General features: G+C 43.9%; 1 protein-coding gene and 1 long non-coding RNA gene across 2 annotated transcripts in view; both read left to right on the top strand.

Annotated features, from left to right (window-relative positions):
• The window catches only part of LOC144694527 (uncharacterized), a 59,107-nt gene extending 44,245 nt beyond the window's left edge, over positions 1-14,862 (top strand). The window contains exon 2 of the long non-coding RNA XR_013579769.1: positions 14,435-14,862. This is a non-coding gene — a long non-coding RNA (uncharacterized LOC144694527). The remainder of the gene's footprint in view (positions 1-14,434) is intronic.
• pgam1b (phosphoglycerate mutase 1b) lies at positions 1,733-11,999 on the top strand. Its single transcript, XM_078565056.1, has 3 exons — positions 1,733-2,386; positions 4,871-5,051; positions 11,474-11,999. The coding sequence occupies exons 1-3, from the start codon at positions 1,973-1,975 to the stop codon at positions 11,641-11,643; spliced, it is 765 nt and encodes a 254-aa protein (XP_078421182.1). The 5' UTR covers positions 1,733-1,972; the 3' UTR covers positions 11,644-11,999.
• Positions 14,863-16,936: the final 2,074 nt, after the last annotated feature.

Genomic DNA, 16,936 nt, shown 5'->3' with positions numbered 1-16,936 from the left:
GGCGCTGATACTTCCAGTGAAGTATGGAGAGTCGGAGGTGCCGTCTTTCAACTGAGACAGTAAACTGGAGGCTCTGTGTTTGAAGATCTATGTTGTTCAATCATCCCACTTTGTTGCTCAGGAGTCATTTGATCTTTCTACCCTGTGGGATTGCTGATAAAATAGAATCCAATTACACCCCTTGTATGAAATAATTATATTGAATAATATCATGCACCCAGGCAGGGGAAAGTGTTCGAGTTTTTCTACAGAATGGAAAAGATCTTGTGTAGTTTAGCTGGGTTGGAAATATTGAATCTTTCCCCAAATAAGAATTTGCTGTCACTGTGTTCATTTGGTGCAATGTGCAGAGCACGCTAATGAGGGCTGAGGCAGTCACCAAAATCCATGTTATCATCTGCACAGTGTTATAAATAACGAATGGGATGTTTTCCTGTCAAATTAATAATATTGCACAATGCTGTTAAAGTAAAATTTGTATTCTCTGGTTTTTTAATAGTCATCACCTATAGGGTGCACACAAACTGACACTGCATTATGTCATTGCTGCTCTTAATATTAATGACCCATGCTGCATATATATCAGATGATATCTGTAACCAGGTGCCAATGATGGTGTTATCTTTTTACTAGGACCTTTCTGTGATTGTTTGGTGAATCTGGAAAGAGGAAAAAATATCATGTATGATTGAGAGGGAGGGTTAAAGTGGGCTTGAGCAGTGGGGGTGGTGGGGTTTTGGTAAATAAAGGGCCCCGAAACAGGAAAAGCACCAGGGCCCATGATTTCCCTGCCTGGCCCTGGCTGTTAAACATTGCATGGCTCTACTTGAAGATGAGCAGGGGAGCTCTCCTCGATTCCCTGGCCAATATTTATCCTTTGACGGGTATCGCGAAGGCAGGTTATTTGGATATTATCTCATTGCTGTTTGTGGAATTCGTTTTGCACAAATTGGCTGCCATGTTTCCCATACTAAAACAGTGATGACACTTTGAAAAGTACTTCATTGGCAGTGTGGTGTTTTTTCTGAAGGCAATGCATGGAGTCCTGGCAAAGGTCCACTGTGTGTGAGTGGACATCTGGTGCAATAGGACCAGGCTGGATATATCATTAATTTCCCTTACAGTGAGCACCCATTGTCTGTCCTGTAAATATTGGTCATGTGGGAAAGGTACCCAAGACAGTGCAATGCCAGGGGCAGAACAACTCAACTGAAAGAGATTCCCACTGAAAAGGATGGTGGCTAATAATAAACAAGACAGCATTCAGGCTGAGAGGAAGGTATGTAGAAGAAGGAAGGTTAACACCATCCAGGACAAAGCAGCCCGCTTGATTGGCACCCCATTCACCACCAACACACAGTAGCAGCAATGTGTACCATCTGCACTGCAGAAACTCACCTTCTCAAGGGCAATTAGGGATGGGCAATAAACACTGGCCTAGCCAGGAACATGAAAAAAGTAATAAATTAAAAATACTATAATGCTCCAGGAAGTCTCCCCTGTCCTGTAGGGCTAGTCCATCTCTGGTTTTCTCTACTCTGGTGGCCCCTGGTAAGCAGTCAGCAGCTTCAGAAGAACAAAGAACTTTTTTTTTTCCCCCCAAATACATTATTAAACATTTGAAAACGATCCATTTTTTTTCCCCTCAGGTTTTACTAAAGGGGAGTGGTGGCTTATACATTTGGATCCAGCTTTTCGCCGGTAAATTGGGTACATCCTTCCATCCTGCTGCTGAAGGTCGCTGTGCCCTCATTACGTGCACTTTGTCTGCTTCCACTCCACTCGGCAGCGGATGCGGATCATCGCGGACAGCACAGCACAGCTTGAGAGCAAGAGAGAGGGAGAGATAGAGAGATAGAGAGAGCCACTGGAGAAAAGCAGCAGAGAGAGGAATAAACAGAGGGAGGAAATAAAAGGGAAGGAGAAAAGGAATAAGAGAGACGCAGGGATCATCTGCTTTAATCTTCTGGTGATGGCTGCTCACAGGTTGGTTCTGATCCGGCACGGTGAGAGTACCTGGAACCAGGAGAACCGCTTCTGCGGCTGGTTCGATGCCGATCTGTCCGACTCCGGCACCCAGGAGGCGGCCAGAGGGGCTCGGGCTCTGAGTGAAGCCGGCTACCAGTTCGACATCTGCTACACCTCGGTGCTGAAGCGGGCCATCCGCACCCTCTGGGCGGTGCTGGAAGGCATCGATCAGATGTGGCTGCCCGTGGTCAGGTCCTGGCGGCTCAACGAGAGGCACTACGGGGGTCTGACCGGCCTCAACAAGGCGGAGACGGCGGCCAAGCACGGAGAGCAGCAAGTGAAGATCTGGAGGAGATCCTTCGATGTCCCCCCGCCTCCTATGGAATCGGACCATGACTTCTACTCCATCATCAGCAAGGTCAAAGCCACACATATACACACATTAAATAATACATACAGTTAACATCTATGCAATGGGAATAGACTAGCATGGTATGTTACTGAATTAGCACTAATAATGTGGAGACATGGCTTCAAAATCTTACCATTCCAGCTGGAGGTATTTAAATTCAATTCAATAAACCTGGAATAAAAATAGTTTGCACCAGTGATGGTGACTATGGAATTACAAGGTAGTTTTTTTTTAAAATCCCATCTGGTTCACTAATGCCCTTTAGGGTAGGAAATCTGCCGTCCTTACCTGGTCCGGCCTACATGTGACTTCAGCCCCCACAGCAATGTGGTTGGCTCTTAACTGCCCTCTGAATTGGCCTAGCGAGCCAACTCAGTTTTTTATTTGTTCATTCATGGGATGTGGGCTCCGCTGGCTGGGCCAGCTTTTATCGCCTAAATGCCCTTGAGAAGGTGGTGGTGGTGAGCTGCCCTATTGAACCGCTGCAGTCCATGTGGTGTTGGTGCACCCACAGTGCTGTTAGGGAGGGAGTTCCAGGATTTTGGCCCAGCGACAGTGAAATTGCACCAAACTGCTATGAAAACCTGTAATCCACATGGACTGCGGCTGTTCAAGAAGGCAGCTCTCGAGGGCAATTAGGGTTGGGGCAATAATGAGCAGTCTTGTCAATGATTTCCAAATCCTGTAAATGAATAGAAAAAAATAACATGTGTATATGTATGTGTATATATGTAAAGTAATATGTTGATATATTAGTATATTATATAGTATGTTAATTCATATATTAAATACTGCATGTATACATTTTATATACCTTAACTAATATATACTTTAAATAATACATGTATTAAATAATATATACACACATACTAAATATATATATATTAAATATGTGTTAAAAGTGTTCCTATTTGGTGCAGTTTCCTATAATGAAAAATGAATTTCTTTCAAACTGTTCTGAAATTCAATTCTGCTCACCATAAATACGATCAGGAAACATGCACACCGCATTAACATTAAAAATGATGTATCTATGCATTGCACAGTGAATGTGCAATATTGATGATTCTCTACATGACGTTGTGTGTACATGCAATACAGAGTAAATATGTGCATTAATTAACAATATTTAAAATTGCTAATGTGATTTAACATTGCATTTTTGCTCTATATTATTTTAAAATAATTCCTAAAGTAATATGTAACTCAAATTTCTATATATTTCACATAAATTCTGTAAGAGAATGCAGGAGTGTGTATACTCATATTGTGTGTATGTCACTTAGACATGCACTCACAAACAGACACACAGTTAAACCTCCTTTCAACAGCCATCCCTGCCACTCTGATTTATTAGGTCAGGGTCAAGTAATCAGGGACCCCCTTCCCCATATCGTCACCCCCCCCAACCCCAGGTGACACCCCTTGGATATTGGGGTGATTGGGGCAGCTGGAGAAATAAAGACAGCTAAAGAGACAAAGGGGGATAGAGATGCTCAGAGAGAGAGAAAGACAGAGAGATAGCGGGACAAAGATCAACAAATGAACAGACTGATGGGGATCAAAGGAATCAGATAGCAAGATAGCAAATCAGAGAGAGACAGATAGAGGCAAAGTGAAAGACAGAAAAAGAGACAGACTGACGGGGGAAAGAGACAGAAAAACAGAAAGATATAAGTTGGTGTAGGAAGAAAAAGAGGCAGACAAGGTGGCAGAGAGAGAGAGAGAGGAGACAAGCAGAGGGAGACAGACAAGACAGACAGATGGAGGGAAGAACAATCAGAGAGAAAAACAGAGAAGAAGAGAGAGACAAAGAGAGACAGAGACAGACAAAAGAAGACAGAAACAAAGATGGACAAAATGTATTTGTGGTTCCACTACAACAGAATAACTGAAGCAATTCCTGACCTTATAGAACCAAGTCAGTCTCCTGCCTCCTTCAGCTGCATTTTAAAGTCTCCCATCCCCCGCCTTTTCCTGTGTCGCACATTTAAAACAAACCTATTTCTACCAATGTGAACCTCTCAGAATAAAACCACAACCTGGGATTGGAGCAGCAGGAGACTCAGTTAGCTTCACACATCATTCTTGCAGCATGTCTCTGTCTCTCTATCTCTCTTTGTCTCACAGAGGTTCAATCTCTGCATCCACTTTCTCCATTCAGAATGACCAGCAATTTATCTCTGACATGCTGTGCAGCCTTTTTCTTGCTGTGGCTCAGTGGGGAGCGTACTCGCCACTGAACCAGTTGTGGGTTTGAGCCCCACTCCAGAGGCTTGAGCACATAATCCCCACTGACAAACAGTGCAGCACTGAGGGAGTGCGACACTGTCAGAGATGCTCCCTTTTAAATGTGACGTTAAACAAAGGCCCATATGACTTTGATCAAAAAAGCCATTAAAATGAGTTGGTGCACAGCTCCCCCTTTACAAGTAACATGCCCGTGCTTTGTACAATTCTTGGTAGCTAAAGGTATGATTGCTCCCCTAGGATCGTCGATATGCCGACCTGTCTGAGGACGAGCTTCCCGCCTGCGAGAGCCTGAAGGATACGATCGCCCGAGCCCTGCCCTTCTGGGACGAGGAGATTGTGCCGCAGATTAAAGCTGGGAAACGGGTGCTCATTGCAGCTCATGGCAATAGCCTGAGGGGGATTGTCAAACATCTGGAAGGTATCAGTTCCTGGCCTCGTGTCATGTGTTGATTTTTATTTCCTGCATTTACAATGAGCAGACCTGACGGCCATGGCTTTGCGTTTCATCTCCAATTTGCCCCTGAACCGAAATTCCATCCTCCATATTGTCAACATCACGGAGGTAACCTACTTCCACCTTCACAACATCACCCGTCTCTGCCCATCTCAGCTTGTCTTCTGAGATATCTTCAGATCAGCCGTGGTCTTATTGAATGGTGGAGCAGGCTCGAGGGCATGAATGGCCTACTCTTGCTCCTAATTCGTTTGTTCGCATGTTCTGCTGAAACCCTCATCCAGGTCTTTGTTACCTCTGGATTCGACGGTGATGTAGCAGTAATGTTACTGGACTAGTAATCCAGGCTAATGCTCTGGGGACACGAGTTCAAATCCCAACATGGCAGCTGGTGGAATTTTAAATTCAATTAATTAAATCTGGAATATAAAGCTCATCTCAGTTATGGTGACCATGACAACTATCACTGATTGTTGTAAAAGCCCATATGGTTCACCAATGTCCTTTACGGAAGGAAATCTGCTGACCTTACCTGGTCTGACTACATGTGACTCCAGATCTACAGTAATGTAATTGAACAACTACCCTCTGATATGGCCAGCAAGCCACTCAGTTCAAGGGCAATTAGGGATGGGCAACAAATGCTGGCCTTGCCAGCTACACCCAAATCCCATGAAAAAACAAAAAAATTCCAAAACTTTTCTGTCCAGCTTCCTGTCTTCCACTCTCCATAAAATTCATCCAAAACTCAGCTCCTCCATTTCCTAATTCATACCAAACCCTGTTCACCCATTATCTGTGTACTTCCTGACTTACACTGGCTCCTGGTCCCATAACCCCATAATTTTAAAGCTCTTATCCTTGCTTTCAAATCCCTCCATTGCCTCAGCCCTCCCTAACTCTGTAAACTCCTCCAGCCTCACAAACTTCTGAGATGAGCGCAGCTCCAAAAACACTCAAGAAGCTGGACATCATCCAGGACAATGCAGCCCGCTTGATTCGCACCCCATCCACCACCTTAAATATTCACTCCCTCCACCACCGACGCACAGTGGCAGCAGCGAGTACCATCTACAAGATGAACTGCAGCAACTCACCAAGGCTGCTTCAACAGCACCTTCCAAACCCACAACCTCCACCACTTCGAAGGACAAGGGCAGCAGATAGGTGGGAACACCACCACCTGGAAATTCCCCTCCAAGTCACTCACCATCCTGCCTTGGAAATATATCACCGTTCCTTCACTGTCGCTGGTCAAAATCCTGGAACTCCCTCCCAAACAGCACTGTGGGTGTACCTACAGCCAATGGACTGAAGCAGTTCAAGAAGGTAGCTCACCACCACCTTCTCAAGGGCAGTTAAGGATGGGCAATAATGCTGGCCTAGCAACGCTCACATCCCATGAAAGAATAAATTTTAAAAAAGATATCTGTTCTTTTCTTATTCTGGCCTCTTGAGCATCCCTGATTTTTATCACTCCACCATTGGCAGGCATACCTTCAGCCCCTCAGGCCCTTTAAACTCTGGAATTTCCTCCCTAAACCTCTCACTTCCCTATTTCTCCTCTTTTAAATCACTAGATTAAACCTACCTCTTTGGCCAAGTTTTTGGTCACTTGTCCAGGTATCTGGTTATGTGTCTTGGTGTCTGACAATGGCCCTGTGAAACACTTTGGGACATTCTACAGCCAATAAATTGTCGTGGGTATTTCAATAAAGGCCTGAGCTGCTGTGTGTGATTGTACGTAAATTTAAACTCAAGGGCTAAATTGCACTGTGTTTTTCAGCATAATCCATGTGCTATCGGCCAAACCAGTGCCAAAGATTGAGGAATTTCAAGTATAAATTAGATCCAGAGCAAATTGAGTTTCCCCAAGTTATTGTGATAATTTAAAAATATCACTTCAGAAGCTGATTGAACCGGGACCCAATTGGCAATGTCTTCAAAGATTTTCCGTGTAATTTGACCACTGTACCAGATTATTGCAAACTCATGGATTCTGTCAGGTTATCAAAGTCATTTTTAATTATTTAAAATTGGGTTGCTCACAGGTAGCGGACTGACAGTCATTAAAAGAAGCTTTATTTGTGCTAAATTTCACTCATATTAATCAAACTGCACCAGGTTACTGCTCTTCAATACCACAAAAGGTGGCCATTCGGCCCGTCATGTCTGTGCTGGCTCTCTGTAAAAGCAACTCGCCTCATTCCACTTCCCACCTTTTCCCCATAGTCCTATAAATTTATTCTCTTCAGATACTTATCCAATCTTCTTTGAAGGCGTCAATTCAGTCTGCCTCCACCACACTCTCAGGCAGTACATTCCAGATCCTAACCACTCGCTGCCTAAAAAATAGTTTCCTCGAAGCCGTTGCTTCTTTTGCCAATCACCTTAAGTCAGTGGCCTCTGGTTCCTGATTGTTCCGCTAATGGGAATGGTTTCTCCCTATCTACTCTGTCCAGACCTCTCATGATTTTAAGCACAATATATCAAGGAATAATTTTCAATGTAAATTTTAAAAAAAATAATGTTCTAAACCACTGCCCGACTGCGCTGGCTCACGAAACCGATGGAGTAAAAATCTCCTTAGATGCTGATGGAAGCAAGATTGTCCCCTCTTCCTCCAGTGGGCATGCACCGACAACATAAAGCCCCCCCCCACCCCCGGCCCGACTGAGAATAAACTGACAAACTAGCTCCATGTGGTCATAAAACTTTGGGGCGCCATGCTGTTGCTCTTGCTTCGTTGGTGCTTGGAACCTGTGTCCATGGCTTAGTTTGGTGGGAATTCACCTTTAAATCAGAAGCCTGTAGGTTCATGAGAACAGGAGTAGGGCCATTCGGCCCCTCAAGCCTGCTCCGTCATTCAACTAGGTCATGGCTGATTTCTGCCTCAAGCCATTTTCCCGCACTATCCCCATATCCCTTGATATCTTTAATAGGTTCAAAATCCACTCCAGAGACCTGAGTACAGAACACTCCCAATGCAGTACTGAGGGAGTGCTGCATTGTTGGGCATGCTCTCTTTCAGATGAGACCTTAAAACTGAGGCCCTGTCTGCCCTCCCAGGTGGACATAAAAGACCCAATACCATTATTTCAAAAAAGAGCAAGGGGGCGGTGGTGGTTCTCCCTGGTGTCCTGGATTATATTCATCCCTCAACCGGCATCACTAAAACAGATTATCTGGCCATTAGCAAACTTCATTTTGTGGGAGCTTGCTGTGCATAAATTAGTTTCTGCTTTCCCCTACTTTAGAAAGTACTTGATTGGCTGGAAAGAGCTTTCAGTCATCCGATCATGAAAGACACTATAACTAAAGTCCCAATTCAGAAAATCTATACCTATATGGACCTTAAATCACGTGGGGGTTGCTCCTAGCTCTTTGTACCATTTCTCTGGCTTCTACAGTTACGGGAGAGGGTATTTGTGGGCTTGTATATCCGGTCGGCCTCCAAGGCTCTATCATAGCATCCTAAAGCAGAGAGCTGGATAATGATCTGCAATTGTGTTGCTCTAACTTGGCCTGTTCAATACTTGAGTCCCAGGCTTTGCATGGCTACAAGCTGATTAGGCCATTACTTCACTTAGTGACAATTTCAGTTAGAACTTGAATTCTTAAATACTTATACAATGAACTCAGTTTGGTTGAACTTTTAGTTACAACTTTTTAAAAAAAAAAACAACTTTTAATGTTATAGCAGTTAAATGATAACTCAGGTTTCGGTGCATATGTGTGTGTGGAATTATGGTTTGCCATCAAGTCAGGCAGCGCCTGTGGAGAGGCAAACAGAGTCAACCTTTCAGGTCGATGACCTTTCATCAGAACTGTCTGATCAGCTGGGTGTTTCCAGCATTTTCTTTTTTTATTTTGGATTTGCAGCATCTGCAGAATTTTGCTTTGATGTATGGTTGCCATATGTGTCAGTGTGTTGCTGTGGCAACTATGCCACAGGTATAGCATGGACTTGTCAGAAAGCCAGGAAGAATTCCACATTCATTTGTTAATTCATACAGAATTGGCAGTATGTAGGTAGGTAAAAAATAAAGAACTTCTAAGGCTAATGGAATGTTAGCCTTTATCTCTTGCATGATGTACCAGTGTAGATGAGATCACCTCTTTGAAATACTTCCTTGAACTCCTTGGATAAGGCCAGTTTTTGGCAGGCTTCATATAAGAGGTGTAAGGGAGGGGTAGCACCTCTGAAAGACAGGCTTGCTGCACTCCTTGAAGTGGCTCATTCTGTACTGGTCCTCACCTTCACCCAGCTCTCACCTTTGGCTCCAGCTAGCTGTTAGCATGTGACAGCGGATGGGGGGATGGTGGTTGGTGGTTGGAACACAAAGGGGAGAACATTATGTTTCCACTGTATAAAGCTCTGGCTAGAATATATTTGGAGTAACTACATTCAGCTATGGGCACTGCACCTCAGAAAGGATGTACTGGTACTGGTCTTAGAGACGGTGCAGCGTAGATTTACCAGAATTATACCAGGGCTAAGAGGGTTACTTTATGAGGACAGGTTTGCTAGACTAGGCTTGTATTCATTTAAGTATAGGAGATTAAGGGATGATTTAACTGAGGTGTTTGAGATGATTAAATCTTAGGGACAAACTATTCCCGGAACAAGAGGGCATAACCTTAAAATTAAAGCCAGGCTGTTCAGGGGGTGACTTCTTCACACAAAGGGTAGTGAAAATCTGGAACTCTCTCTCTGATAAAGCTTATTGAGGCTGAGGGTCAGTTGAAAGGTGGTGGCATAGTGGTATTGTCTCTGTACTAGTAATCCAGAGAACCAGGGTAATGCTCTGGGGACCTGGGTTTGAACCCACCACGGCAGATGGTGGAATTTGAATTGAGTAAAAATCTGGAATTAAAAGTCTGATGATGACAACCATGAAACCATTGCCGATTGTTGTTAAAAAACCCACCATTTCACTAATGCCCTTTAGGGAAGGAAATCTGCTGTCCTCACCTAGTCTGGCCTACATGTGACTCCAGATCCACAGCAATGTGGTTGACTCTCAAATGCCCTCTGAACAAGGGCAATTAGGGATGGGCAATAAAAGCTGGCCTAGCCAGTGATGCCCACATCCCAGGAATGAATAAAAAAAAATCAAAACTTAGTTTGATAGATTTTTGTTGGATAAAGTATTAAGTCTTGCAGAACCATGGCATTGCCTTGGTGAGACCAATTCTGGAGTATTGTGTACAGTTTTAGTCTCCTTACTTAAGAAAGGATATACTTGCCATAGAGGGAGTGCAGCAAAGGTTCACTAGGCTGATACCGGGGATGGCAGGATTGACATATGAGGTGAGATTGGTTCGACTGGGCCTATATTCACTAGAGTTTAGAAGAATGAAGAGGAGAATCAGATTGAAACATGTAAAACTCTAACAGGGCTAGACAGATTGGACGCAGGGAGGATGTTTCCCCTGGTTGGTGAGTCTAGAACCAGGGGCCACAGTCCCAGGATATGGGGCAGGCTATTTAGGACTGAGATGAGGAAAAATTTGTTCTCTTAGAAGGTGGTCAACCTATGGAATTCTCTACCGCAGAAGGCTGTGGAGGCCAGGTCACTGAGTATATTCAAGAAAGAAATTAATAAATTTTTGAATATTAGGGGCATCAAGGGGTATGGAGAGAAAGTAGGAATATGGCGTTAAGATAGAGGATCAGTCATGATCATATTGAATGGCAGAGGAGGCTCGAAGGGCCGAATGACTTACTCCTGCTCCTAGTTTCTATGTTTATCTAAGGAAGGACATACTTGTCATAGAGGAAGTGCAACGGAGGTTATCAGACTAATCCCTAGGATGGCAGGATTATTTTATGAGGGGAGATTGAGGAGACTGGGCCTGTATTCTCTAACATTTCGAAGAATGAGGGGGTGACCTCATTTGAAACATACAAAATTCTTACAGGGCGTGACAAGGTAGATGTGGATGAGTTGTTTCCCCTGGCTGGTGAGTCTAGAGCCAGAGGACACAGTCTCAGAATAAGAAACAAACCATTTAGGACTAAGATGCAGAGGAATTTCTTCACTCAGAGGGTGGTTAATCTTTGGAATTCTCTATCCCAGAGTGTTGTGGAAGCTCAATCATTGAGCCTGTTCAAGACAGAAACCAATAGATTTCTGGATACTAATGACACCAAGGGTTATGGGGATAGTGGGGAAAAATGGCATAGAGGTAGATGATCAGTCATGATCTGTTTGAATGACAAAGCGTGCTCAATAGGCCGAAAGGCCTACTCCTGCTCCTATTTCCTATGTTCCTATAGCAGGTAAATATCAGCCATGTTCGAATTGAATGGTGGAAGAGACTCGAGGGGCACCTTCCAATTCCTATGTTCCTAATGATTTGGTCTGTTCTTTGATTGGTAGGCATGTCCGAGGAAGCCATCATGGAACTGAACCTCCCAACAGGAATCCCCATCATGTACGAGCTGGACAAGAACCTGAAGCCGGTGAAGCCCATGCAGTTCCTGGGAGACGAGGAGACTGTGAAGGCAGCAATGGCCGCTGTGGCAGCTCAGGGCAAAGCCAAGAAATGAAGAACGACACAGAAAGAGGGCAGATGCAAGTATGAAGATCAGAAGAATTCCACGATATAGCTTCTTAAAAGAAAAAAAGTATATATATGTGCTTGGGGAAACATGGCAGCATATAACTCTCAGTTATCACTAGTGAAGAATTGTATTTCCCATCATGCACTGTGCTTATTGAGCATGCTCAGTGGGTCCTTTGCATCTCCTGCAACCCTATTTCACTCTCCCCCATCTGGGTCCTCCCTCCTCCTCCCCATCTCTTACTTCTAGTGACTTGTGTTGGATTTGTACAATTGGAGCCAATTTTCATAGTGAGTGTGAGCAGTAAAGTGTGAAGCCGCTCCTCCGTGCATTTCGTTTAATTGGTGTTGGAGTCCTTCTTATATCGGCTCAGATTGAACAGGACCCAGCAAACACAGCTCAACCATCAATTTTCTTAATTAACTCTTTGGTCACTTCAAGGGACAGACCCGGAAATGGCACAATGTCCTTACCAATTAAACGCTTTCAATGCTATCCGACAGGCTGTAGAATTATCACTGACTGGGCATTAAACTCTGTTTCAGAATTACAATAAGGCAGTTTTGCCTGGGTTCAACATCGCACAGTGTACCTTTGTTGCAGACTAGCAGTGAAAAGAGTTTTAGCTGTCTTCAATTTAGGATTCAATTTTTATAGGCATAGCAAAGTTAAGCTTTGGGATGTAAGAACACTGGCGATAACCTGATAAAATTGCTCAGCATGGGGACCAGACGAACCCTTAGCCTCTTCACTTAACTCCTCATCAAGGATAAAATAATCACTAGTGAATCCAGTCGGGAATTCAGGAGAAACCTCTTTACCCAGGGAGTGGTTAAGGGGGATAGTGTAGATGTATTTAAGAGGAAGCTAGATAAACACAAGAAGAAAAAAGGAATAGAGGGATATAGTGATAGGCTGAGATGAAGCGGGGTGAGAGGAAGCTCATGTGGAACATAAACACCAGCATGGACCAGTTGGCCCGAATGGCCTGTTTCTGTGCTGTAAGTTCTATGTAGGAACTTAGGATTTAGGAGCAGGAGAAGGCCATTCATCCCTTTGAGCCCTGCTTAATACTACATAACAGTCTATGTTGCTGTAAGTTAATGATGGCTAAAGTTGCCAATTACATCAACCAGTTTGGATTATGTTGACACTTACACTGCCAAACCCCATCAGTATCCACACACACTACTGAGGGAATCAATTAACCCTTGTCAATTACCAATGAAGTCAGGCAGTCAAGTCATGAACTAACAATTGTTTAGTAACCTTAGAATCATAGTTAGCTGCACTTCAACATTGTGTATATAAGAAACTAATAGTTTGGGTTCATTAAGGAAAAAGTTCATGGAGCTGATAAGGCCATTCAGCTGCGTCATAATAATTCAGAGAGGACAGTGTTGATCTTCTAAGATCTCAAAGTGATGAACCTCTGTCTCTTGAGATATCCATTGTTCCTGGATCCTCTGCTCCTGGATAAATCCAGGTTCCACACTGCTGCCTGGATCGGGACTAACTGGCTTAACTATTGCCTGCCTTGATCAAAGTGACAGACTTTTAACTGCTTGTATCTGGCTGATATAGCTGTGTGATATTGGCTTCTGTCAACCTTCTCTTTCTCTCTCTCTTGAAGATGCAAGCTTCCAATTTACAAATTCACCCTTTCATGTTCACTGGAACTCTTATTACTGCTAATGCAAGATCTAGAACTAAACTAAAGCCTGACACCTGAAGACTGAGACTTTATTGACAAAAAAGCCATCTTATATATTCTTAATTTATACTGAAACCCACTGAATTCTATTGACCAGTCTGAGTGTTCAGGCCTTCTGGTATCAATCACCTACACACTGCAGTTGGTTTGACTTCTATATCAATGAAGCACTGGCCAATTGTCCAGGACATACCAGATCAGTCATTTATTCCCGAGCTTCTTAGGCTGTAAAAACACTGGGGTTTAGAAAGCCCGACAAACAATTGCAGGTGAACCCTTAGCCCTCTCACTGAACTCCGCACTAAAGAACCACCTGAAGTTACACCATGCGGTTTAGGTTGTGGAGTGTACGTCTCTGACCACTCAGATTATTTGAAGTGAGCTCACCACACCAACACTCAATGGGGAACATTAACGAGATACTGAGTGAATAAATTAACATGAAGGAAGAAGTCAGAAAAGTCACGCACTAACAACTAAATGAATCTTATAGTGAGCTTATTGAAACATATAAGATCCTGAGGGGTCTTGACAGGGTGGATGCTGAGAGGATGTTTCCCCTTATAGTGGAGACTAGAGATAGGGGACACAGTTTAAAAATAAGGGGTCTCCCATTTAAGATGGGATAAGGAGATTTTTTTTCTCTCAGAGTGTTGTTCGCCTGTGGAATTCTCTTCCCCAGAGAGCAGTGGAAGCAGGGTCATTGAATATTTTTAAAATTAAGTTAGATTCTTGATTGACAAGGGAGTTAAAGTGTATAAGGAGTAGGTGGGAATGTGGAGTTGAGGCCACAATCAGATCAGCCATTATCTTATTGAATGACGGAGCAGGCTCGAAGGGCCGAATGGCCTCCTCCTGCTCCTAATTTGTATGTTGTAGTTGTGGTTGGAGTTATCTAGCAGCTTGAACAGTGGATCACTAATGGGCTGGAGTTTTTTAGGGAATAAGTGAGAGAGGTTAGACAGGCAATTCACTGTATTGTTGTAAATCAGTATTAAAAATGGCATTGGCACCTCACACAATGGGCTGAATGCCTCTGTAATCTCTAAATCACAATCAAAGATCTATTGTACTCATCTTGATAAAACAATCCTTGACCACATTGCTCAGGCGAGGAAGCTCAGAACACAATGTGCAACCCCTAAATTCAGAGGCTGTCTCGTTGAATTTTTTATTAGTCAAGGAGCTAAGAGTGGTGCTAGTTTGTGGCTATGTTGTGCTTCCCCGTCCCCTGCACCCCACCAGCTCCACCACATCCACAACAGTGCTTCCAACAACTGAGAAGGGTTGTCCTCTGTCATCACTGATTTCTCACTCTTTTCCCCACCCACCCTTTTTGTCTCTGTGTTGCTGCTTGGATGTGGTTGCTGACTGTCACAGTAAGGAACTAACAGTGGCTCAACCATGGCCTGGAGCTCAATGTAAGCCCATCTTTGCATTCCAAACTTCCTGTAACAAATAAACTGTGAATAACTGTAGCTGTGAATTCAGTTTTGGTGGTCTGTTCATTTCTTATCTCAAGTTGCCGGGTGGTATTTCTTTTCCATTGTCTTTTGACCTTTGCTCCTCCCCCTTCTTGCCATCCTTCCCAACCTCTCTCATTCCCTTCGCTCTTCCCTTCCTCCCCTTTCTCTCCCTCGCCTTCTCTCCTTCCTATCCCACCTAACCCCATCTCCTCTCCCTTCACCACCTCTACCATTCCCAGAAGCAGAAGGGGGGAATGAGGAGAAATTGTTTTATGCAGTGAGCTGTTCTGATCTGGAATGTGCTGACTGAAAGGGCGGTGGAACACATTCAGTCAAAACTTTCAAAAGGGAATTGGATAAATACTCGTAAAGGAAATAGTTGCAGGGCTATGGGGAAAGAACTGGGGGAGTGGGACTAATTGGACAGCTCAGTCAAAGAGCCATCACAGTCAGATGGGCCAAATGGCCTTGTCGTGTGCTGGGAACATTTATGATTCTGCTCCTCTCCAGAAGGTGAAGTTTATATTAGGACATTAATTTATTGGAAGGTCATCGCCCAGTGTCTCACTAGAGTGTGGGTCAGTCTTCATCTGTGTTTCTTGGCATCATTGTCAGAAGCGAGACAATCACTTTGGGGCATCACAGTCTTATTCTCTCCCAAGGTCCATGCTTGCCCCACTGGCCAGGGTCCCTTGAATACGGATCAGGAACAGGAAACTTTTACCCTGATTTTAATCTGACAAGCTCAGACCTAGAAATTGAAACTGGGATAAAATCAGAAAATGCTGGGAAAATTCAGCAGGTCCAGCAGCATCTGTGGAGAGAGAAACTGAGTTAACGTTTTGAGTCCAATATGACTTTTCTTTGGAACTGGGGTTCTGAAGGCTTACGAAGAAGAGTCATATTGAACTTGAAACATTAATTCCGTTTCCCTCTCCACAGATGTTGCCAGACCTGCTGAGTTTTTCCAGCACTTTCTGTTTTTATTTCAGATCTCCAGCATCTGCAGTATTTTACCAGTCAGCCTGACGTCGGTAGTGGGGAGAATTCTAGAGTCCATTATATAAGATTTAATAGCTGAGCACTGGGAAAACAGTGGCAGAATCGGACAGAGTCAGCATGGATTTACCCAAGGGAAATCATGCTTGACAAATCTACTGGAATTTTTTGAGGATGTAACTAGTAGCGTTGATGAGGGGGAGCCAGTGGATGTGGTTTATTTGGACTTTCAGAAGGCTTTTGACAAAGTCCCACATAAGAGATTAGCGTGTAAAATTAAAGCGCATGGGATTGGGGGTAGTGTATTGAGATGGATAGAAAATTGGTTGGCAGACAAGAAACAGAGTAGGAATAAACGGGTCTTTCTCCAAATGGCAGGCAGTGACTAGTGGGGTACCGCAGGGTTCGGTGCTGGGACCCCAGTTATTCACAATATATATTAATGATTTAGATGAGGGAGCTAAATGTAATGTTTCCAAATTTACAGATGACACAAAGCTGGGTGGGAGGGTGAGCTGTGAGGAGGATGCAGAGATGCTTCAGTATGATTTGGACAAGCTGAGTGGGCAAATGCATGGCAGATGCAGTATAATGTGGATAAATGTGAGATCCACTTTGGTGGCAAAAACAGGAAGGCAGATTATCTGAATGGCTATAAATTGAGAGAGGGGAATGTGCAACAAGACCTGGGTGTCCTTGTACACCAGGTGCTGAAGGTAACCATGCAGGTGCAGCAGGCGGTAAAGAAGGCAAATGGTTTGTTGGCCTTCATAGCGAGAGGATTCAAGTACAGGAGCAGGGATGACTTGCTGCAATTATACAAGGCCTTGGTGAGACCACATCTGGAATAGTGTGTGCAGTTTTGGTCTCCTTATCTGAGGAAGGATGTTCTTGCTATAGAGGGAGTGCAGCAAAGGTTTACCAGACTGATTCCTGGGATGGTGGGACTGACATATGAGGAGAGATTGAATCGGTTAGGATTATATTTGCTGGAGTTCAGAAGAATGAGGGGGGACCTCATAGAAACCTATAAAATTCTACCAGGACTAGACAGGGTAGATGCAGGAAGGATGTTCCCGATGGTGGGGGAGTCCAGAAC

Source organism: Cetorhinus maximus, chromosome 20, assembly GCF_964194155.1.
Source record: "Cetorhinus maximus chromosome 20, sCetMax3.hap1.1, whole genome shotgun sequence".
In the NCBI taxonomy this organism is placed as follows: Eukaryota; Metazoa; Chordata; class Chondrichthyes; order Lamniformes; family Cetorhinidae; genus Cetorhinus; species Cetorhinus maximus.
The sequence above is the reverse complement of the archived record's forward strand: the minus strand, read 5'-3'. Positions and strand labels throughout refer to the sequence as shown.

What these genes read in the sequence shown, in the direction of transcription:
- pgam1b (XM_078565056.1), top strand. Translation starts at nt 1,973, where the DNA reads ATGGCTGCTCACAGGTTGGTTCTGATCCGGCACGGTGAGAGTACCTGG. An exon ending in TCTACTCCATCATCAGCAAG is followed by an intron (nt 2,387 to 4,870) that starts GTCAAAGCCACA and finishes TTGCTCCCCTAG; the next exon opens with GATCGTCGATATGCCGACCT. An exon ending in GATTGTCAAACATCTGGAAG is followed by an intron (nt 5,052 to 11,473) that starts GTATCAGTTCCT and finishes TTTGATTGGTAG; the next exon opens with GCATGTCCGAGGAAGCCATC.